The sequence below is a fragment of the Delphinapterus leucas genome, chromosome 9 (genome assembly GCF_059928025.1).
Source record: "Delphinapterus leucas isolate spDelLeu-1000000601 "Yukka" chromosome 9, BTC_Dleu_Yukka2, whole genome shotgun sequence".
NCBI classification, from domain to species: Eukaryota; Metazoa; Chordata; class Mammalia; order Artiodactyla; family Monodontidae; genus Delphinapterus; species Delphinapterus leucas.
Genome location: NC_143137.1, coordinates 1,045,012 through 1,067,259, shown reverse-complemented (window position 1 = coordinate 1,067,259; position 22,248 = coordinate 1,045,012). Strand labels below are relative to the sequence as shown.

Below are 22,248 nucleotides of genomic sequence, written 5' to 3'. Positions count from 1 at the left end.
GCAAGTGTGAGGATGAATTAAAGACATTTTCAGACAAAGACAGGGAGACTTTCCTATTAAAAGACTGAAAGAAGGATATAGCTTTGGAAAAGAGGAGATTTTAATCAAAACAAAGAACTGAGAACTAAGGCGTGACGGTGATGAAAAAAAATAACAGTCAATCTGAACAAGTGCTGACTATGCAAATCAGTAATAAAAATGGTTAATTTAAGGGTATAAATGTTAAGGTGAAACTAAAATACCGGGCAATGACAATACGTGTGTCAGAGGGAGATGCCGGGTTCAGAGTCAGAGATTCTGAGTTTACTTGGGAGCAGGGCAGAGCTATGCTCGGCAAAATGATCAGGACAGTTATTAAATTATAACTGCTGAGCCAGTAGAGGGGAAAGAGGGGATACGGCCAACGCTGTCACCCCAGCAGTGGTTAGGAAACGAGGCCACAGGCACACCGTGATACTGGCACCTCACCTCCAGCATCTCTAGTTCTGAGGACGTCTGGACAGCACTGAAGATCCTGAGCGACTCTCTTTCCCCAACAACCGTACGATCACGTGGGCTTTGTAAGCCGTCATGCTTTATGGGTGGGGAAGCCCGAGGGGACGGTTTTGAGCCACCCCAGGTGTCACCCTGGGGAGCAGCCTGTGGATCTGGGACCACCTTTCATCAGAGTGTCTCTGGGTCCCTCCCCTCTGACTCCGGGAGAGAAAACATCAGAGGACAGTGGTCGCGACCCACTCAGTTCCTGCTTGTCTGTCACCAATGCCCTCACCCTCTGGCAGACGCACTCAAGTAAGTGAACAAACGAATAACCAGGTGTCACTTTTCTCGTTCAAGAAGCCGCAGTGGCCACACACGGATGGAACACAGCCCCTCATGCTGGCGCTCCAGCCACCCAACGTCTGGCCCAGGGTCACAGCCACTCGAGGCTGCGTGCATGTCCTATTTCTCCCACGGACTCTCACCCTGTGAGCGGAATCAGGGTTCCTGGAGGAGCCGTGACCTTTCCTGCTGTCTCCTGCCCGCCCCAGGACAGCTGCTCCTCCCCGACCAGGCCCCCCAGGACGGAGACGTCTCCCAGCAAAGGAACGTGATTGGCACTTGGCTGAGTCTAGTGTATTCTAGCCATGCCCCCCTCCTCGTTTCAAGTAGATTGAAAACTTCTCAGGGGTAACACACCGACCATCGACTTCACTCAGGCACTCAGGAAACTTCTACTGAAAACCCCCTACGTCCAAGAGCTGTGCCAGAGCCAAGTATAGAAAGGTGAGCAGAAGTGGTCCATGGGTGAATTAGTGGCGAAAGCCTATGGTTTAGTGCAATTTCAAAAGCTACATATTACATACTATCAATCTTACACACGAGTCTGTGCAGGAACAATCAGATCACCTGCCCTGGGTCTGCACTGGTAACCGCTCTCACTTAGTTCCCGAGAGGAGCCCGATGGGCTGGAAGAATGCAGCCTCTTTCCTGGGCGTCCCATCACGTTTATCTGAGGGGGGTCCCAGTAGGCCACCGGGCACTCAGGAAACATTCCTTGTTCATATGTATGAACGGACACTTTCCAAGGGCTATTTGGATACCAGTTTCAATTTTTTCCCCTCAGAAACATTAACTCACAGACTTGCTACCAAATCTAGTGTTTGATTATTCCATCTAATTCAACAAATACCAACCGGATGCTTGATCCTACTCTATCTTACCCTATCTTCTCACCAGCAGAAGGTCTAACATGCAAGGAAACCATTCTAGCATCATTCTAGCACTTTAAACGATAAATCAGATTTTAAAAAATAACATGGCAAGTTACATCCCTCACCAAAAATATAATAAGTAGTTCCGCACCCCCCAAGACTGGGCAGTGGAAACAGTACTCGCTGGCTTGTATCCACCAAACTGTCAAGAGTCACTGACGTGGCAGATGCCAGAGGAGCCCTGGTGCCGAGGGGCCGGCCGAGTGTGGGCAGCAGACACGATCACAGCCCTGCAACACAGGCTGCACCCCAGCGGCCAGGGCCCTCAGGAGGGGCTGCAGGCCAGCTCTCTGAGTCCACGGCTGACTCTCACGTGTGGACTAATAAATGGGCACGGAAGACAGACAAGAGTGAACTAGTTTCATTCCGACACCAAGTTAGTAAACTCGCGTTGGCATCCGTGGTTGGTGCCATGTAACACGGAGAACTCCTACCCCCGGGGTGGGCGTCCCCGCGGGACACTTCAAAAACCGTTCTTGGAAGGAACAATAAATGGCTCCCCAAATTATGACAAGTCACACACGGCTAGAGAAATGTAAACTAAACTACTTTGAAATAGCGTTTCCACTCACCAGTGGAAGATCAAAGCTGGCCAGTACCCGAGCCTCAGGAGGGTCTGGGGATACAGTGCCATTTTCTGCATAGCTGGTGGGAGCATCAATTAGTCAAACGTTCTGGCGGGAAACTCGGCAATGCCTCTCCAAATAAACAACAAGACCTAGGTTCTTCCAGAAATTCAGCCTACAGTTATTTTTACACTTGCTGTGATGCTGCAGTGGCCAAGTTTGAAAATTGCCTACATGACCTTTACTACCATACGATAAATAAGTTACTGCACGTTGAACAACAGAATAATATAGACCGTTAAGATGAGCAGAGTCACACACACTCACGTGGAGCTGTCTCCTGGACACAGCGTCACGTGAGGGACAGTGTGTGGTTCCCGGTGACAGTGTTGCCTGTCGGGGAGGGCTGGGATCCCAGAAGTCGTCACATGGACGGAGGACAAGCTCTCCACGGCCTGCCTTCCCACCAGCTGTGCAAGTCGTTATTAAAATGTTTCCATGAACACAAACACAAAACACAGTTCTGGAACCTGGGTGGCTGGGACTCAAACGACAGGAAAATGCTGAGAGAACGGTAAATGTAGGTCACTGTAAACTTGGTTTAAGAAGATGTAGGATTTAGAGCTAGATGCTGCTCTCGATTTGGGAATTGCTGGATGACTACCCTCCTGTGACCATGAAGATGGGCGGCCACCCGAGAACTCCGAGGAGGCAGAGGAAGGGTCCCAAGGACTGATTAAACGCCTGCTGTGTGCCAGACACACGCTGGGCACCACACACACACACACACACACGCGCGCGCGCGCGTGCGCGCAACTGTCCTGTCTGAGTAGCTGGGTCCTCCTGGAACCTGGGGGGCCGTCAGCAGTCTGAAGTGGGTGCCGAGCGGTTCTGGCCCCCAAGCTCACCTCGAGGGCAGGTGTTTCCGGGTCGCAGACATAGTGCTCGGGGTGAGAAAATGCAGAGACACAGGGGGCTCTAGAAAAGCCCCAAGCCGCTCCGATGTGGGAACTCTGGGTTAGGGCCTGCCCGTGGCCTCCCGAGGCTGCCGTCGGGGGTCAGATCAATTCTACGGGAATGGGACTCGGGTTCACTGCATGACCCCGGCAGCAGCCCACCCGAGCGGACGCACCTTCCTCTGGCCTTGACTCCATCACCTCCTGCCCCGTCTCCCTGCTCTGGACAGTCAATGCAGCCCTGGACCTCTGACCACATGCCCTGTGTGGCTGGCCTGTAAGGCTTCCCGTGGCCATCCCCAAAGTTCTGGGAGGGCTGGCGGCCGAGGGCATAGCGTTTGATGCATTTGAGCCATTTTACTCCCAGGACGGCTTCTGTCTCAGCCTCAGGCAGGGTTCACATGGCAGGAAAGAGCTTCCATGCGAGTTTGCGCTCCTCCAAGCACAGACCACGGAGAGCAGCACCGCGGGCGGGAGCCACGGCCTCAGAGCTCCGGGTGCCTGGACGTGGGTCCTACGACAGCAGGCAGACCCCGGCTCAGCTGGACCTGGCACCCTCGAGCAGGCACACGGCCGGAGGAAGCCCGGCCACCGTGTCAACTTCTCGGTGGCCCCGTCAGCCTCACCATGAGGACAGCGGCCAGCTGAGCCTCAGACGCACATTCGGGTCACAGAGAGCAGGACCAGGGTGCACGGCAGGGACCCTGGGCGATACTCTTAGGCATATAGGTGCTGAATTTAAAGACGAAGAAAACGGGGTCGCCCCCCCCCCCGAAACAGACCCTCGGCCTCTGGGAAGACACGTCGCTTCCTGGTTAAGCATTTAACTTACTAGACCCATGGAGGCTGATGCCAGATAAAACGAGAGCGTCCACTCGGTGCAAATGTCCAACGATCAAGGAGCGCAGGAGGCGGACACCGTGGAGAGGCCACGAGCCCTGCGGGTTGGGCTGTGACGCTGGAGGTAGCCTGTCTCCTTCGTGGATACAGCATCCTTCACCCCTCGCAGGTCCAGAGCAGCTGTCTGTCACCAAACCCTTCCGCTTCCGTAAGTTTCCCCCCTTCTGTGACGATGGGGCGGCTTGGTCACAGTTTGCAACGTGGTAACTTCCCATTTTTCAGGTGTTTACATCACTGCTCTTGGTTTTCTTGTCTTCATCTGTGAAATGGGCTGAAACCAGTTCCTACTTCATGGTTTCTTAGGACAGTGCTGTTACATAAACGCTCAGTGACACTCATTCCTGTTGTATCGTACTTTGCAAGAATAAAGGGGATGCAAAGATCCAGTCCATACCCTCACCTTCAACTTGGATGAAGGCATGGCCCCTCCGTCTACACAGCTGCGTGCCGTGCACTGCCTCTGTGACCAGCGGCTGGCTTCCGGGGAACCAGGAACCGGGACGGACACCTGCTCTTGCCACCACCCACAAAGCTGCCATGCTGACACGCCAGCCTCTGAAAACAAACGTGCTCTAGAAACAGGTCTTTTCGAAGGATAGGTTCAAACGTGATCCTTTACCTTTCAAAAGGATGGACGGCAGTTCTTATGAAGCTGAGTCCCACAACTCAGCTTATGTAAAACACAACGATGTTGATAATAGTTCCATTGAGTCACTGGAACGAGGCCACCTATTTCCGGAGCTCTGCTCTGAGCCTGGTCAGACCTGGCCACGTTGCCTTGGAAAACGTGTCTTCAGAAGCCGACCAGGTTCACAGCTGAGGGTGTTTCCCTTCCCGTCTCCCTCCTCTCCCGGTGACGTCGTTCCTTCTGCAAACGTCCGGCGGCTCCTACCTCGCCCGAGGCCTGGGCGCCGCATGGCTCGGGGAGCCTGTCAGGCACAGCCTCCCGGGCACCCCCTTCCTGGGCTTGCAAATCCCCCCAAAGCACCCTCACTGTGTGCCCGGGGCTGCAGTTTCCAGGGCATGTGACATTTTCCCTGTGGAGGCCCTTTTCCCCTTAGTTTCATCAAAGGAGAATTGGTTCCATTTTTTTGCCATGATCCTTTCAGCCTTAATCATTACAACTGTAGGTTCCACAGGTGCAGCATCTCACACTCTGTCTCGTTTAACCCTCACAGGGACCTCGAAGGAGGCGCTATTACTAAGCCCGTCCTGGGGATGAGAAAACGGAGGTCGAAGGATTTGTCGGGGACGTGGGACCAGGAAACAGCTGAGCTTCCAGCTTCACCCCGGTTTCTGGGGCCGCAGCGTCCGTGCCGTCAGCAGCATGCTCCCATCTCCAGATCGACCCCTTGGGCCCTGGCAGCTCGGAGGCCGTGCTGGTCTCGGCAGGAAGATGTGGCTCCTGGGAGGAGGGGCTCTCGATGGCCGGCCCTGTCCCTTCCCATGTGTCCACTGGGCAGCTGCCAGGACCTCCCCCTCCCCACTTCCCAGCACCGGCCGACACTCGTGTCCCTAAGACCTCAGTGTCTCTAGGCCTCAGTCAACACCTGCTTCCCTGGCCCCTTCCTCTGTGTCTCGTCCACCTGCTGGGATCCCTGGCTCAGCGGTAATTAGGTCCCTCCCTGCAGTTCAGCTACGCTCGGCCTCCTCCGCCGTGAAGACCACACGGAGCACCTGGGCTGGCGGCAGTGGCTTTGTCATCTGCACAGCGGCCCGCGACCTCCCGCCAGCCGGAGACCTTCGTTCTTCCACGGAAAGCCCTGCCTCCTTTCCAGGGGAGGGCGAATTCTGCTCACCCCTAGGAGAAGCGTCTGTTCCGAGAGCTCTGTACCACGGCTCCCAGCGCGAAGCCACAGCACATACACCAACATCACACTGCAGTGGGTGGAGCGACAGTGAGAGGGGGAAGGCGCTCGGGGCTGAGGGCGCCTCCCAGGCCAGCCCTCCGACAGTCCTCCAGCGACAGGTCAGTATTTGGCTTCTCGGCTTCCTATACCGCTCGTTCCTTCCAAGGCACCTCCATCCTCTGCCAAGGAGAACGTTCCAGTTCTGCACACCGGCCTCCTGAGCTACTCCTCGCTTCCACCCAGTTGTCCAAACGTGAGTAGCTTGGCGGTTGGTTCCACCACGTCTTTAACTTGAAATGTCACATCTGTGTCACGTTCACGAGAGCAGCTAAGCATCAGGGACGGCGGGTTCCTGGGACTTGCCTGGACTTCACATAACTTACCTCGGGGCCTCTGAAACCTCAGCGCGTGCTTCAGGGAGATGGCTGTGGCGGCTGTCTGATGACCGGGACGGTCCTGACGGAGGGCCGGATGGCTGAGCACCACACGCCGGTCTCCCTGTGGCCTTAATGAGTCGGGAGGTCGGGGCTCCCGTGTGTCCTGAGGTCCGGCACAGGCGGCTTCGCTGCAGCCCTTGCAGATGGGAAGCCAGCATCCACGTGCCAGTGACAAGACAGGCCCTGCGAACGTGGCTCTGGTCTGGCTGAATGTGTCCTGTGAGGAAGGGCAGCAGTTTCGGAGCCTAAAAGACGAGCCATTTTACTTGCTTTCGTGGATGAGAAGGTGTAAAAATGCCAAGTGGGGCCCCCTTCTGCCACGTCTCCACACCTCGGGGTCCCGTACGGGGGGCCGAAGACCACGGTGGGGCTGAGAAAACCCCTCTGTAAGTGGGTGAGAGGGCAGAAAACAGGACTGGGGCGTGAGGGCCAGACGCTGGGGTGGGCACGGTGGGGTCCCCGTGGCTGAGCTGGACCCTCTCCCCGGTGCCCAGCACCTGCTCCCCACTCAGAGTCAGGAGGAGTAGCCGGTGACCCCAATTCAAAGGAAGCGTCGGTCGGTTAACAAGAAGAAGCCTTGAGTCCAGGGGGCGGCCAAGCGCCCGCAGGTTTCTGGGTTGGTCGGCGGTGGACATGGGTTTGGAAACTGTGTTGCCGTCATCGCCCGGGGGACGCCTCGCGTTAGGCTCGGCCGCGGGGTGGCCTGCAGACGGCGGGTCAGCTCTGTAGTGTGGGGACTTCAGCTGAGAGGCCACCACCAGGCTCCCTGTCACATCTGCCATCCCACACGGGTACCGCAAAACACAGTTTACTACGAAACTACAATGTGTTCACGTCCCACTTGGAGGTGAGATACCGTGGAGCTGTAGCTCAGTCGTCCTGACATATGAAGACACCAGAATATGATAAAGGCTCTCGAGATGCATCTCGCCGCCACCAACCTGTCAGATGATAAACACTCCTGGCTGATGTGTTGGCCCCAAAACCGAATCTCATCAGAAATCTGAATGAGATTGGTGGAGTTTCCTTTTCTAAAAGGGACGCCCGTTGAAACGTTCTCTAAACTAATATAACTGTTATTTGTCCAGAGAAGAGGTTCCTTCCGAGTTCCTGGCTGTGGGCGCACAGTAGGACGGCAGCACACGTCTGCAACTTGAGCAATGCGTCGTCTCCTCCGGAAACTGCGAACCCTGGGACTCAGGCCCCAGCCGCACGCGACCACAGTGGAGCCTTGGGAGCACCGCGTGCTCCCAGCCCAGGCCCTCCGTCCACATCCGCGTGGGGAGGAGGCAGAGGGAGGCGTCAGCTCAGCCGCACTGATCAGACGAGCTGAACCTCTCAACTTCGGCTTCCCTCGTCTGTTATCTCTGCTCTGAGGTGCCCCTCAGTCCCCACGTCTGGCACCTGTGCCTCCTGCCCCCAGATCAGACATCCCGGGAGTGGGCGCCTCCACCCCGCAACGTCCTGGGGGCATCCCCAGACCCACCTCCAGGCTCCACACTGAGGCTCTTCAGTGCAAACGTGGTTTCCCAGCTGCTCTGGGGTGACTGTCTGTGTCCTCCCACATTCTGGTGTGGAATCCTAACCCCCAAGGTGATGGTGTCACGAGGTAGGGCCCTCATGACGGGGTCAGTGCCCTAATGAGACCCCACAGAGCTTCCTGCCCCTCCCACATGTGAGGACATGGCGAGAAGCTGCCGTCTGTGAGCCAGGACTCGGGCTCCCACCAGACCCCAGACCCACTGGGCCTCCATCTTAGCCTTCCAGCCTCCAGACAGAGAGTTAATTAAGTGTCTGTTCAAGCCGCCAGAAGGGACCAAGACACTGGCCTTCCCAGTCCCTTCCCCTTCCTGGGAAGTTAGCTGTGCAGTGGAAACTCTCCCCTGATCCACGAGAGCCCCAATGCTCCGGGGGTTAGTGACTCAGGCTCTGCCCTTTGTCACCCGAAGCCCCATCCCCAGTAGGAGAGACTATGGCCAGTGTGACGGTCACTGAACGGGGAGAGAGAGACCTGTGGCCTGGAGACCTGGGAGGGCGGTGTCCACGCAGCCATCAGCAATCGTCCACACAGCAAGAAGCCCTGAGTTGTGAACAAACCCTCTTAATAAAACTTGGACAGTAATCACGCATCAAGCACCACGTGCTCCAGGACGGGCAGGGGGCGGGTTCATCCTGGGGAGAGGGCTCCCTGCCAGGGAGGCTTCTGCACCGGACAGGGCCTCTGAAGGGCATACGAAGCAGCTGACCCCTCCCACGTCACTTTTAACGAGAAGCAGCCTGTGAGCGACATGCATTCACCCAAAGGCTGCTCAGTGAGTTGGGGGCTGGAGGAAGGAGAGGACTGCGTCTGGAGTCGGGTGCACATGGTCGGCGCTCACCCATGCGCATTCCCAGGGTGGGGGCCGAGGGTTCTGTGCAGAGCCGGGACGACGCTCCCTCGGGGGGCCCTGGGCAGAGGGGCTGGACATGGGGTGCCCTCCTCCTGTCGCCTCAGGCCGCACGCTAGGGAGCTGGGCCCCCAAGCCTCTCACGGGCACTCCCTCCTAACCCCGCGCAGAGAGCGCAGGCCTTACCAGGACCATGTGGCCGGTGGAGATGTCCATGTTGGGCTGCACGGGCTCCTCCGACCAGGACGAGGTGCTGCCCCGCGCGGAGGGGCTGGGCATCGGCCCGTCACTGAACTGGGAGGACACGCTGCTGACGCGGGACGTGTGCGCGGTCTCCGGGCGCTCGGACGGGCGCGCGGCCATGCGCTGCCGGCACAGCTCCTGCAAGACAGCGGGCGCCGGTCAGAGCCTCCCTACCTGCGTCCCCAGGGCCAGGGCCAACGGGATCCACCCGTGACCACGCACAGATGTACACACGCCACACAGAGACACACACAGGTACACACACGCCACACAGAGACACACACGGGCACATACGCAGTAGACACACACACCCCCGACACAGATATACACACAGATGTACACAGATATGCACAGATAGATACGCTATAGACACATGCAGATACATACACACGTACACAGAGACACACATAGACACACACAGACATAAACAGATACACAGACACACACAGATAGACACGTACAGATTCAGAAGGGGCCGCTGGGCCAACTCTGGCCTCCCTGGACACTCAGAATGGCGTGTCATGTGCACTAACTCAGGCCCCTTCCTTATCAGAACGTGGGCCCAGGTGGGGGGGAATGGACTTTACACTGGACTGAAACACAGAAGAGGGTACCAGGCTCAGGACGTTTGCAGAAAAAACCCTCTTTTTGGTTCTACTTGTTCTCAAAACATCGCTCCGACTGGTAAAGCCCACACGGGAGGGAATCCAGAGAAGCGCATACGACAGGGAAAGTGCAGGGCGGATGGGGAACGTGGCCCCCTGGGCGGACACCAGACATGGGGCTCGCGCTGACGGACGAGCCCCCCACCCGACAGAGCTCGGCTGGGTCAGTGCGGAGTCTTGGGCTGCCTCGTACAGGGATGCGTGACCAGCCTGGCCGGGGAGGCCCCTCCGTGCCTGTGGCCCTGCAGCCGCCAGACTCGGGTCTCGGCCGTCACGCGGCCCCCGGGAGACTCAGCCGGGCGCCCTGCTCCCACCACTTCTGAGCGACCAAGCGCCCTTGGGGAGAATTCAACAGTCACGATTCGGTGACTCCCAGCCTCTGCCCAGTGAACACATCACTGTCACCCGAGCCGTCAAACAAAACGACGTCAAGAAGTTTATAAGAGCATCTGAGTCCAAGAGTTGAAAACTTGTTCAGGGGCGAAAGGACTCGTTGGAGGTCTGAGGCCCCACACGCCCCTTGCTCTTCACCTGGTGCCATCAGGGGGCCGCAGCCCACTCGCCCAACCAGCGCCGCGCGCCACAGGCCTCTCAACTCCCGCGGGCACGGCCTCGGCCACGGGGCTGGTCCCCGCTTCCTGTCCTCTCACGCGGCTGCCGCTTACTGGGCACTAAGGGTCGTCATGAGGCCGCTGAGGTCTCGCTCTCCCCGGGGACGCGGTGCCGGCTCCTCCCCAGGTCGGAGGACGGCTCAGACGCTTTGAGGGGGGCCGGCTGGATGTGAACCCCCAGCCCCGCTAGAGCACCTGGCGACGGGGATCAGTGTGGGCACCTGGAGGAGGCGGCGGAAGAGACGAACTAGAAGAAAACAGGGCCAGCGGTGAGGGTGGGGTCTCCCTGCCCAGGGCTCAGGAATTTCACACGGCTTCTAGACAACAAATGTGTGAAATTCCCCCCATGTTTCCTCAGAGTCTTAAAAACAAAAAGAAACCCAGACATGTCGGGCGATTGTGATAAGGCAGATGGTACTAGGGACCAAGCCCGTGTCTCCCTGATTTCCCGCTTCTGCGTGGGGAACATTACTTGATTCTGGGAGTGCCCGCCAGAAAATGTTTCTGCAGTAATTTCTGTGGTTTCCTTTAGTTCACCCAGAAGAACAGGCCCGATGACCTTAGGCTGAGAGAGCTCAGAAGACGTCCTCCAAGAACCTGCTCCTCTGGCGAAGATGTGAGATGTCTGAGATTCACCTTCTGAAAAGCAAAACACTGGAGCAGCTGGGTGTCTGCCCGTGGAGGTGCCAGGGATGAAGAGTGACGGCCAAGCCTGGATTGCCGTCCCTCTCCGGTCCCTGTGGAGAGTGGAGTGCCCTGGGCGGGGTGAACTTGGGTCAGGCGCTCAAGGCCCCCAAGCCTGAGTGCTGTCACTTAAAAATGGAAGGAACAGGACAGTACAGAAGAAGAAAAGGGTTCATGTGTGTGAGATGCCCGGTGCGGTGCCTGCCATGAGGTCCCATAGTCAATCAGTGCAACGGTAGAGGTACTGGTGCAGTGAAGATAAGAATAATTCTTTAAACCAGAACAAATTCTCGACGGCTTGGCGAGTTCAAAGATATTTCTAAAGGAAGCAAGAATTTTAGAGGTGGAGGCGCCCACAGAGCATCCGCTCAGGCCTCCTCATTTGATAGATGATTAGGACTGACTTACAGGCTCGGTGAAGGCCTCACAGGTGCCTGGTGGTCCCCGGGGACTGAACCTGTGACTCAGGCCCAGCCCTCTTCCCGCTGCTGCTGCGAGCGGATTCCCCGTGTGGGTCTTTGTTTTTAAAAATAAAAGCTGCAGTAAAGATCCAAGAAGAACCCGTCACCCCCATTTCCAACAGCAAACAATGCCGGACATCGGGGCCTGGACCGGAGAGAGGAGCCCGGAGGCTGGCAGCCCGGGTGATGGTGCTTTGCCTGTGCACAGGGGAGGTTCCCGGGCTGCGCAGGGACCCCGGGGGGGTGGGTGGGTGGGTGGGTCAGGCCTTCACCACATGCTTCCATCTGCAAATAAAAATGGGTGCACCTGCTGAGGTGGGACGCCTGACCTCGAACTGACCGTAGTCCCGTTTCTACCTCTGGACTACCTGAGAGGTGGTGAAGCCAGGGTCTCTGGAAGGGTCAGGCGGTGGTGGGACCCCCGTGGTGGAAGCACTGCTCCTGGGAGGCCTGGGGGGGTCCTGTCCAGCCCCGGTGGCTGGGTGGGAGGGGATGTGACACAGCTGGGGCACAGCAGCCCCCGTGCCCCAACCTCCCGTGAACCACCAGCGGAGGTGTGTTCCGAGGGCCGTGAGGAGACATTAGGGGAGCCCCTGCCTCCACAAAACTGCCCATGACACGCCCACCAGGCCACCCAGGCTGCGAGGCAGCTCCTCCTAGAACCTGGCCCAGGGCGCACCTGTTCCTCCAGAGGCTGCAATGAGAAGGTAACACATTTCACGTCGATTCTTTCTTAGCTTCCAGGAGACTCCCATCCGCTCACATCCTGGAGTCTTGGCGATGCCTGACCCTGAGTCCCGGCTGCAGCTGTTACTGGCTGTGTGACCTTGGGCAAACCACCGAACCTCTCTGGGCCTCAGAGAGGCACCAACCTGGCAGCTCTCGGCAGACGCATCTGGGTGACTGTCAGCCCTCGTCGCTAACCTCCTCAGCAAACCACATGTCCAACACTGCGCTGGATGCTGGGCACGCCGGGCGGATGCAACCAGGGCCCGAATCCGGGGGCTCACAGGCCAGCGGAGCTGAGCAGTGACAAGAGGTAGGGAGGTGTCAGGACGGGAGCCCCGGTCAGCGTGGAGCTGTGGGCGGGGACCCGGCGGGAAAAAAACAGCTCTGGAGGCTGGGATGTGGGTGGTTCGGGCCCACGGGGCTGCAAGAGCTTCCTCGCGGGTGGGGCTGCAGGTCGGGGAGCAGGGGGACGGGACCGTCCCGTGTCACCCCTGGGGCGGTGGTGCTGGTGTCCCCGTCCCGCATCTTCGCTTTGCCCCCGTTAGTGTGTTTGGGTTTCTGGAATTAAGATGTTGGAAGCAAGCCGTGTGTGTGTGGCCCAAGGCCCACCTGTGCTGATGGGCTCTGGACACGTCGGAGGGAACCGTTCACCTGCGGATGGCATCTCCCTGCACCGCACCTGTGGCTGAGGCAGCGTGGCTCGTGGCTGTGGCTGAAGTTTTCCTGGTCCCTTCAGCCTGCAGCTCAGCTCGCCCACGGGGGTCTGCCTGCTGCACTCCGCGAGGCCTGGGTCCGAGCCACATCGTCCTGACCTGAGACACAGGTTGAATGACGTCGGGCTCAGATTCGGCTGTTGCACGAGCGGCAGTTGGGGAGCCAGAGCAGGGCCAGAGCTGCCACTGGCTTCAGAACGACAGGGCTGGGGGAGCCAGGCCACGCACACGCCTGGACCACAAGGTGGCAAGGTCCACCTCCACTGCTGCCCTTGAGCTTAACACAAGAAAGCCAGGCCTATCTGTTTGTGACAGAAACAGGGATCACTCGAAAGTGGTTCAGTCTGAGCGTGAGTCTGGTGATCACGCCCCTCAGTAGGAGACACACCGGTCCCGCTGCTTGAGGAAGGGGCTCGGGTGAATCTTCAATCATGGCCTGTTCTGCGTGGTCCCAGGCAGAGTCCCTCCGTGTCCCTGTGGCCGCCGCCTGACCCCGAGCCCTGAGCTCTCACGTCTGGACACGCATCCTCCCCTGCTATGTCACCCTCCTTGCGCTGTCACAAGACTCTCTAGGTGTCCCCAGAGAGGCAGGCACGATGCAAAGAGATGCAGAAATCTCTGGGGGAGTTACTGCATGGCCTTTGAAATTAGTCCTTTATGTTGATTATAGCTTCTAAATTAATAACAGAAATTCTATATTTTGTCCATGCTCTGCACTATTGCTTTAAAATTTCTAAGGAAAAATGAACTTCTTTTTAGAACATTACTACCTGCCTTAGTAATGGTCTGGCCAGGACACTAACTGGATAGTTTTGAAATCCCTTAGGTTTATGGTTTTGTGGGGACGTTTCAGCCCACGCTCCGCAGATCTGAACCTCTCAGGAGGGCCGTCAGCCGTGGGTTTACCAGGGAGCTCTTGCTTCCATGCCTCTCCCCTCCCCAGACCAGATGGTGACGCTGTGAGCCTCCTTCTTCACTTAAAAGTATCATCTCTCCCTAAAAAGGCCTCCGCAGCCCACACGGCAAGGTTGAAGGCACGACCCCACTGACCCCTTTGAGCCACGGGCTGGGCTGAAACATTTATTTTAAATGTAATTTGAAGTTCCCATCACGCAGGGAACTGCTATCAGGTCAAAGCCCTTCCCTGAGCTTACTGGCTGCATTTATTACCGATAAGGGCCACGCACGATAGGACAGGACACTCATATCATCAAGTGACAAACATCACCATCAACCAGATCAGCCTCGTGGAAGTAATGCCCTGTGGAGGCAGTTTAAAGTTCAGAGCTGTGGTCATCCGTGGAGGGCATCTTATTTGAGCAAAAGGTAACTGACAACGCTAAATGAACTACACAGCCTGCTCTGAAAGAAACCTGGAGACTTAAGTTTTGAACTTCTCCTAATTTATAATCCTGGCAGCAAGCAGGAAGGGCAGGATCCACACCCGGAACACCAACTGCCCGGGTTAGGTCATGGAAACCCCAAAATGATACCAAGCCCATCGAGGTACTAATTAAGGCGTAAATTCACTAAAATCATAATTCCCTTCGACTTTACAGATGCAGCACGTCCTCAGCGGGGCCTCGTCCTGAGCACAGAGGAGAGTTTGGCAAAGAGTCTTTACCTGGCTGGATAAAGAGGTGCGGCACCTTCCAGCCCCTCCATTGAAAAGAATCTTTTCAGGTGTTTAAGACCCGGACTAACTCGCCTTTAATTAAAATATGGCTTTGCTTATGATCTAGGACGGCACTACCTTCGTAAAAATGATCCCGAGCATTTAGCTCGATGACCTTGAGTTGATAAACACAAGTACCATCCTCGTGTAGCGAGAGATTCACACACCCAATGACCAAGAGGCAGACCTACACATGGGGTCAACCAGCCATCCATGGGTTCCCTTCAAACGGCTCTTTGCTCAGGGTGTCCCCCGTCCAGCGCTGCAGACCACCAGCCGCCGAGCACAGAGCCGGACACCCTCTGGGCTGCACCCGCAGACGTGGGGAGCCTCTCCCACCCGAGTGCTCACTCGGGCTGTGAGCCGGTGCCCTGGGTCCCAAACCACTCCCACCAGGAGTTTGGCCAAGTCTGTTTTCTCATCCAGTGCCTACACTTTAGCAGGAAAGAGAAAACCGATGTGTGTGTGAATGAAAAGAAAGTCGTTTTCCGACAGCAGAAGGGAAATCACTTATTTGGGGGCCGTGGTGCTTCGTTTTTCAGGATGTCTGTCTCTGAAGAGGGGCCTCGGGCCAGAGGTGACTCATCTCAGCGTGGCTGTGCCTTTCTAGCTTCTGGACCCTCGCAGGTGTGGAGAAGAATCACTGAGGAAGGCAGATGCGAGTCATCCCAAGCTCCCGATGAGGACGCTCACACAGTCACGGGCAGATGCCGTTGAGCCCACGTTTGTACCACCAGTGATGGCGGGGCCTCTACGCTTGGGAAGCAGGTGCTCTAGGGCCATCTGTGTCTTAGGAACAAGTCCCAGGGAGAAGATGAAATCCATCAGTGGGAGAGAACGCCGCCCAAGACAGACCCTGGTTCACGCCGTGCATCATGGGTCGAGGCAAGGACTCGGGCCCACATCACCCGGGTCTGAATCCCGGCTCAGCCACTTAGGAGCTGCGTGACTTTGGACAAGTTGCCTGAGTGCCTCAGTTTCCTAATCTATGGAGTGGGGATGGCTGCACAGGGCTGCTGGGAGGATTCCACGAGCAAACATGTGAAGCTGTTAACACAGCGCTGGGCGTGAGGCCAGCATGCAGCCCCCATCCACACCTTCCTTCTGCTGGACACAGCCTCCCTGCCGAGCTTCCTCGTCTGCAGCCGGGTGCGGGAAGGGAGTCGGGACACCAGGTGAGGTCCTGCTCCCAGGGCACCAGAACTAAAAGACGTGGATCCACTCGGGCCGTCCCTCTGCTGGTCCATGGCACCAAGGGCCGTGTGGAACCCAGTTTGCCGACCGACCGCTGTCTTTAGCAAGAAGAATCTCTCCCCTCCCTTCCTGGGGAAAGCAGAGTTTAGAAGTTTCTAAGGAGAAAAGAACAGCATTTTCACAGTCCCCCTAAATTCAGATGCTCAGTCACAAAATAAACGCGTGAAGCCTGTGCCCCGCTATCTTAAAATATCCAAATGGCTCCTCGTTGGTCAAAAAAGGTGAGACAGGAGCACAGGGTCTCCATCAAGAAAATGTGAATCACCCATCTTGGTGCCGCTGGGGGTGCCTCCCGGAGGTCCAGCCAGCGCAGCAGACACGCCAGCCCTGCCGGCCACCCCTGAGTGGGGGCAGGTCTGCAGAGCAGAGTCAGTGCAGGATCTGTTCAAGTCCGAGAGCTTTCCATTTTCAGAGGCAGTCCTTAGGGTACGAGGATGCGGGCTAAGGAAACAGGATCACACCGCACGTTCTGATGTGCCGTCATTTTCTGTAAAGCCGCCTGCTTCTCTGTTACCTACGGAGCCCAGGCCCTGGGATGTGTCTGCAGAGTCTCCAAGTGTCTTATGGTTCTTTGTAACACAATTTGCAAAGTAGGTTGACTAGGACTCCGGCAGAAGAAATCCATCCATACACATAACAACAAATGTGTGAGACAAACAAATGTCTCATCAAATGTCTCATCTCTCGAATCTTCATCTGACGGGGGAGATTGCAGACAGTGGGACTCACTCTGAGAGAAAAGACTCGCCATCCCCAGATTCTGCCAAAGGATAGACAGGACTCCACAGGCTTGAGAAAAACCTCTTTCTTTGTACCTTTCAAGGAACAACGGGAACAAAGCAGTGGACGGCCTGAGTGCGCACACAAAGGCGGCCGGGTTTTTAGGGTTATTTGGGGAGCGTAATTAGTGGTAACAGGGCAAAACCAAGGCAGGATGCACAAAGCCAGGGAGAAAGCGAAATGGGTTCATTAGGGGGTGTGCGCGGGGCGGGGGGCAATTACTCTCCAGATGGAGAAAACGCTCAAAAGGAGTGGCCTCCCTGGGAGGGGCCTGAGCCCAGCTCGTAGGGCACCAATAGCGGCCACAGAGCCGCTGTGACAGAGAGGAGTCACACAGACGCTCGGCGGTGACGGTAAATACAAGCACTGTGGTCAACGCCCCAAAAGGCAGGAGGCGAGCCCTGGCAAGTCCCCTCGGGGTGGGGGACAGGTGGTGTTTATATTGTGCTCATTTGTATTCTCTAAACTGAGGAGGCATTATTTTTGTTAAAAAAGCCCATACAGGGTATGTTTAAAATACAGCAAATTCTGCACTGAATATGATTAAGCTTGAGTGAAATGTCTGGGAAAAGCAGGGGACAAAACATCCCGGATGGTCAGGGGCCAGGAACGTCTCGTCAAGAAAAAGCATAGGAAGAAAAGCAAAGCCTTGTCTGATCAGCCGGCTCTCCTCCAATAGCTGTGAGCGCACAGCAAGTGTGACACGGAAGGAATGGCCTGGGCCTTCGAGGCTGGCGGGGTGGCTGTGAGCACAGAACCGGGGACACATGAAGCGGTTTAGGGGAGGGATTTTACGTGAACATTCTCACTGCGAGTAGCTCACCTGCTCAGTGTTGCTCTGGGGAGTAAACACGGGCGCATATTCTGTGCCCTGGGACGGCTCTCCCCGGGGTCCTGGGGTCCCGGTGCCGCCTCCTAAGGGATTGGGGGCCACGGGAACACAGCCATTTCTGGGTAAGAAGCAGAGGACACGCCCCTGGAGGTCAGAGCCGCAGCAGGTGCACTGGGCGGCCGTCCTTAGGCCGGCCCAGCCCAGATCCTGCTCCCAGGATGGGGCACTCGGCACTCAGCCCGTCTCACCGTCACTGGTGTGTGTCACGAGGTCACCACCACCCGTCCTGGGACGCTCTTCACCACCTCCACCAGGCTGCTCAGTGATGCCCAGATAGCATTTACCTTTCCATGGAGGGACAGCACGCTCACACGTGCTCACACACCCGCGTGCACACGCAGGGGAGAAGCACTTCTCCACGGTGGACCCTGAGCCGGGTTCCAGAGCCTCCGTGGGGCGGTGCTCATTCAGACCTTTAACTAGGGATGCGGCACCCTCACCCGCACCCCGACACCCTGATGACAGCTTCGGCCGCAAACCCAGGCTCCTCTGGCCGGACTGCAGCTGCGTTAAGTGCCAGGTCCCACGGCGTCAGTCAACTGCCCAGGACAGCTCCACGGCCAGCAGTGTTTACCAGGCGACATCGAGTAACTGTTCCCATCTTGTAAATGTCTTCTCAGAATAAAAGTTATAGACACGTTTCAACTAAGAGAGGTGAACGTGATGTTCAGCTGGCTTCTAAATCTGGAACAGTCTACCGTCACAAAGCCAGGCCCAGGACCCTGACCCCGTCTGCCCCTCCCAGCCACCCCGTGCTCGCTCCCAGCCCTGTCCTGCTCTCCAGTCATCGCCACGTGGACGGCCTCTCACCCCCCAAACTGAGGACAGCAGTCACTTTCCTGTTCTCTGCCTCCCTCGGCGTCCAGCACTGATCGGGGAGGCTTCGCTCGATGCCCGCTCACTGGTGGGCATCACCTGCAGCCAGCAGCCCCTAGGGGACCAGGTCCCCAGCCCTGGGTGGCGGCCGAGATGCTGCCGGAGCTGGAGTCAGGCCCCGCGGCTGGAGGCGCAGGCTTCCTGCTCAGACCAGGCAGGGCTGGGAGGTCATTTGTGAGGCCAAGCTGGCAGCTCGAGCGTTCTTGTTCTCCAGAGCTTTACGGTGCAGCGTGCACAGTCAGGAAATTTACAGCTGATGTGTCGCCTGAAGGGGGGCTTGGAGGGTGCGTTACTAAGTGTGCGGACTTCCTCCAGAACGAATGGGACGCGCCCACCGTGGACCAGGTGCCCCCGCACCCCACCTAAGGCCTGTCTGTCCTTTCAGACCTGAGACACGCTCTGTCTGCTCTGCCCCCGATCAACATCAGGGCGAAATCGGGAAAGAACTGTGCCAACAAAAACACAGACTCCGGCAAGCATCTTCCCCTCCCCACCCCGTAGTTACCGTGGATTCCGTAACGATCTTTAACGCTTCGGCTGAAAGTTGGAATTTGAGACCCAGGGCAGAGTGCGTCTGACACACAAGCCCTGCAAGACCCCAGCTTTCACAGGAGGGCTCCGGTCCAGCTCCAAGCCCCCTGGCAGGGCCGCCATCCGTAAGACAAATAAAACAGTAAACACCTGGACTCCTGCGGTGGACGACTCACCAGACAACTGTGCTTCAAGGGTTCCCAAAGTCAGAGATGCCTCACAGCTCATGGTTCAGCTCGGCCTCTGTGAGCGAAGGTGGCCTGGAGCGGCCCCACCTGTGTGCACCGGCTTTTCAGTTTCATGTTTCATATTCAGACGATTAAAAATAGCCAGGTCAGGTGGAAATAAACCGCCCGCCCCTTCACAGCAGCCTGGGCCTGACGTGGCCTAAGAGCATTAGCAGCTGTTTTCTGTGAGAGACTTTTGTCACCTTCCTAGTTTTCTTCTTGTGCAAAAGATACTGAATCTTCATCACCTGTCCTCACCACCATCGTCACCTTGGTCCACATCTTCCGAGCTCAACACTCCCTGTGCCCCGCGCTCTTCTGGACGCCGGAAATCAAGAGTGATGGTCTTCGCGAGAGTTCTAAACGCTTCCCCCAACCAGCTCCTCTCATATCGATACCTTAGATTCACGTGTCAGTTAGCTTTTATTGAGCACTGAGAGGTCCCTGCTGGTGCGGTGTGTTCATTCTACCGACCTGGCGTTTCAGGAAACTTCCTCGCCTTCCAGGAGGACATGCCGGGTAAGAAACAAGCCGAGTTCTGAACCCAGGTCTGTCTCAGCCCCTGATGTGAAAGTCCCTCCAGGTGTGAAGGGTAATTCCAGGGCACCGGAAAGTGTTCTCGGCAGGGGCCCACGCTGGGCGGGCGGAGGGTGTAGGGTCCAGGCTGGCGGACAGATGGGATGCTCTGGAGAATAAAGCGGGTGGAGGGCTTTCAGGGTGTGGGCCGCGGTCTGCACAAAGGTTCCGAGACAGAAGCACACAAGGGAGAGTCCGGGGGCGATGCGGACCAGCCAGGAGCACAAAAGGTATTCACAGCTCCCCATTCTGCGGCCGCTGCCTCATTAAGGCGAAGGGCAGGGCCGAGACGGGGCGGAGAGTAGGAAGCAGCTGCCTCTGCGTCTCAGAAACAAACGCAGACCATTCTGGGGCCCAGTTGCTGCACGTGAAGCCGCTGTGAATGGCGATCCTGCAGCACGACGCACAGAGCTCTGAAGACCTGGGTCTGGGGGCTGCACCGCTGATGAGCTGGGTGACTGTGGGCAAGTCACTTTCAGTCTGTTTTATCTCAGTTTTCCCGGCTGTGCAATGAGGGCTCTGACCTCTAAGGCCCGCAAAATCGGTCACCTACCACCAAGAGGGGACAGGTGCCGAACTTCCATAGCAAGTCCGATTCGGCGACGGCCCTCGAGTAAAACCAGCGAGGGGGGTGTCCTGGTGCTCAGGAGGAGGGGCTGGGAGAGGACCCAGGAGCAAGTGGACGCTCGGGACACTGCTGGCGGGGGGACAAGAGCCATTTGTCGCGTGCAGGGCACCAGCTCTGCTTTGCTGCCTCTCTTGGAGTTGATGTGAAATCTGTAGACCCAAGACGTGCCTGGGAAATCCACCTCTAGAAGCAGGGGCTACAGGAGCGGGTGGTGGAGAGCAGGCAGAATTAAAACGCACCATTTGGGGCTTCCCTGGTGGCGCAGTGGTTGAGACTCCGCCTGCCGATGCAGGGGACAAGGGTTCGTGCCCCGGTCCGGGAAGATCCCACATGCCGCGGAGCGGCTGGGCCCGTGAGCCATGGCCGCTGAGCCTGCGCGTCCGCAGCCTGTGCTCCGCAACGGGAGAGGCCACAGCAGTGAGAGGCCCGCGTACCGCAAAAAAAAAAAAGAAAAAACGCACCATTTCACAGTTATTGTCCGGGAAACCCGAGGTCCAAGGTCAGAAAAGAGGCAGTTCAAAAGCAACCGACCAAAGAATCTGAGATTTTTTCCCCCTAATTTTCCCCCTCACGTTTCGATTTCAAATCTGTGGTCACTGAACTCAGTATTTTTCTTCTTGAAGGTGGGGGAGGAGAGGGAGGCCAGGGTGGGGAAGATAATCCTGAAACAGGTGAACCAGCTGTAACCTCCCTGCCAACTGATGACTGTTTTACAAACAAATCTGCATTTGATTTCCTCCCACTCAAGACCCTCTTGGGTTCTAGTTAAAGTGTGTGTTGCGCTGGCTTATGAAAGATGTAATTTAAAAAATATTCCTTTGTTGGTTATTCTTCTGCTTCACTGTCTTTAGAAAAAAATGATAAAATGCTTACCTATAGAGCAAATCCAAAATTTTAAGCTTTAATTGGATGATTTGCATCTAGTTACATATTGACACTAACACCCTGTGCGCGCTAATAATCCCGCACCTGTCACACAAACTCTTCTAGCTGATTTGCGATTAAACATCGCAAAGTCAATCCAAGTTGAAACCTGTGCTTCGCGTCCCTAACCCTCAAACACCCTAGAGAACTGTGCGTTTTAAAGCATCTGGACTTACTTCCTGATATAATCATTTGTGAATCTTCCTTTTCCTACTCTCCAAATAATCACAAACACAGACACATACAAACATACCCAGACACCTAATTTTGCTGGTTGCATTACCTTTTACATTCAAAAATCTTAAGAGAATACTTTTTCACAACTGTCACCTCCCTAATTGGAAATCACCTTTATGAAAATCTTGCCCTTGCTAATAAAGAAATAACCTACCAAGATTCCATTTTTAATTATCAGCAAGTCTTCCAAAGCAGAAAACCCCAGTGGAGACTTTAAATATTTTGAGCAACAAAGTTTAAGAACAGTTAATCAGGTGGAGAAGAGAAACACTGTTACATAGCTTCTCTAATGTCACAGACGCCGTTACTGTGATGTCCCTGAAAAAGTGACTGACCGCTGCACAGACCCACGTGCAGCACAGACAAACCCTGTCTGGTTCCTGAAATTCCCTCTATTCCATTTGTCCGTGACCCTCTCAGATCTGGGCTCAAGCTTCCCCATCGCCTCTCTCTCCTCAACACAGGCTTCAGCTCCAAGAAGACATCTGTTTGTTGCCCAGCCTTCTGGCTTTGCTCCATTCTCTCCCAGGCACCCCTGCCTCCATTTCTCTCCGTCTGAGTCCCTCGCTCACCTTCTCTGGGAAGCCCTCCCTGACCACCCCAGGCTCGCTGGGGCCCATCCTCTGGGGCCCACAGAGCTGCTTGTCTCAAGCACACGCCTAACCCAGTGTGAACCGGTCCTGCCTGTAAACTCC

General features: G+C 56.4%; 1 protein-coding gene across 1 annotated transcript in view; it reads right to left on the bottom strand.

The window, feature by feature from the left end:
• PTPRN2 (protein tyrosine phosphatase receptor type N2) overlaps positions 1-22,248 on the bottom strand; it is a 701,491-nt gene that overhangs the window by 81,107 nt on the left and 598,136 nt on the right. The window contains exon 14 of the mRNA XM_089917106.1: positions 9,034-9,228. Within this exon, the coding sequence (XP_089773232.1) occupies positions 9,034-9,228 (195 nt within the window). The remainder of the gene's footprint in view (positions 1-9,033; positions 9,229-22,248) is intronic.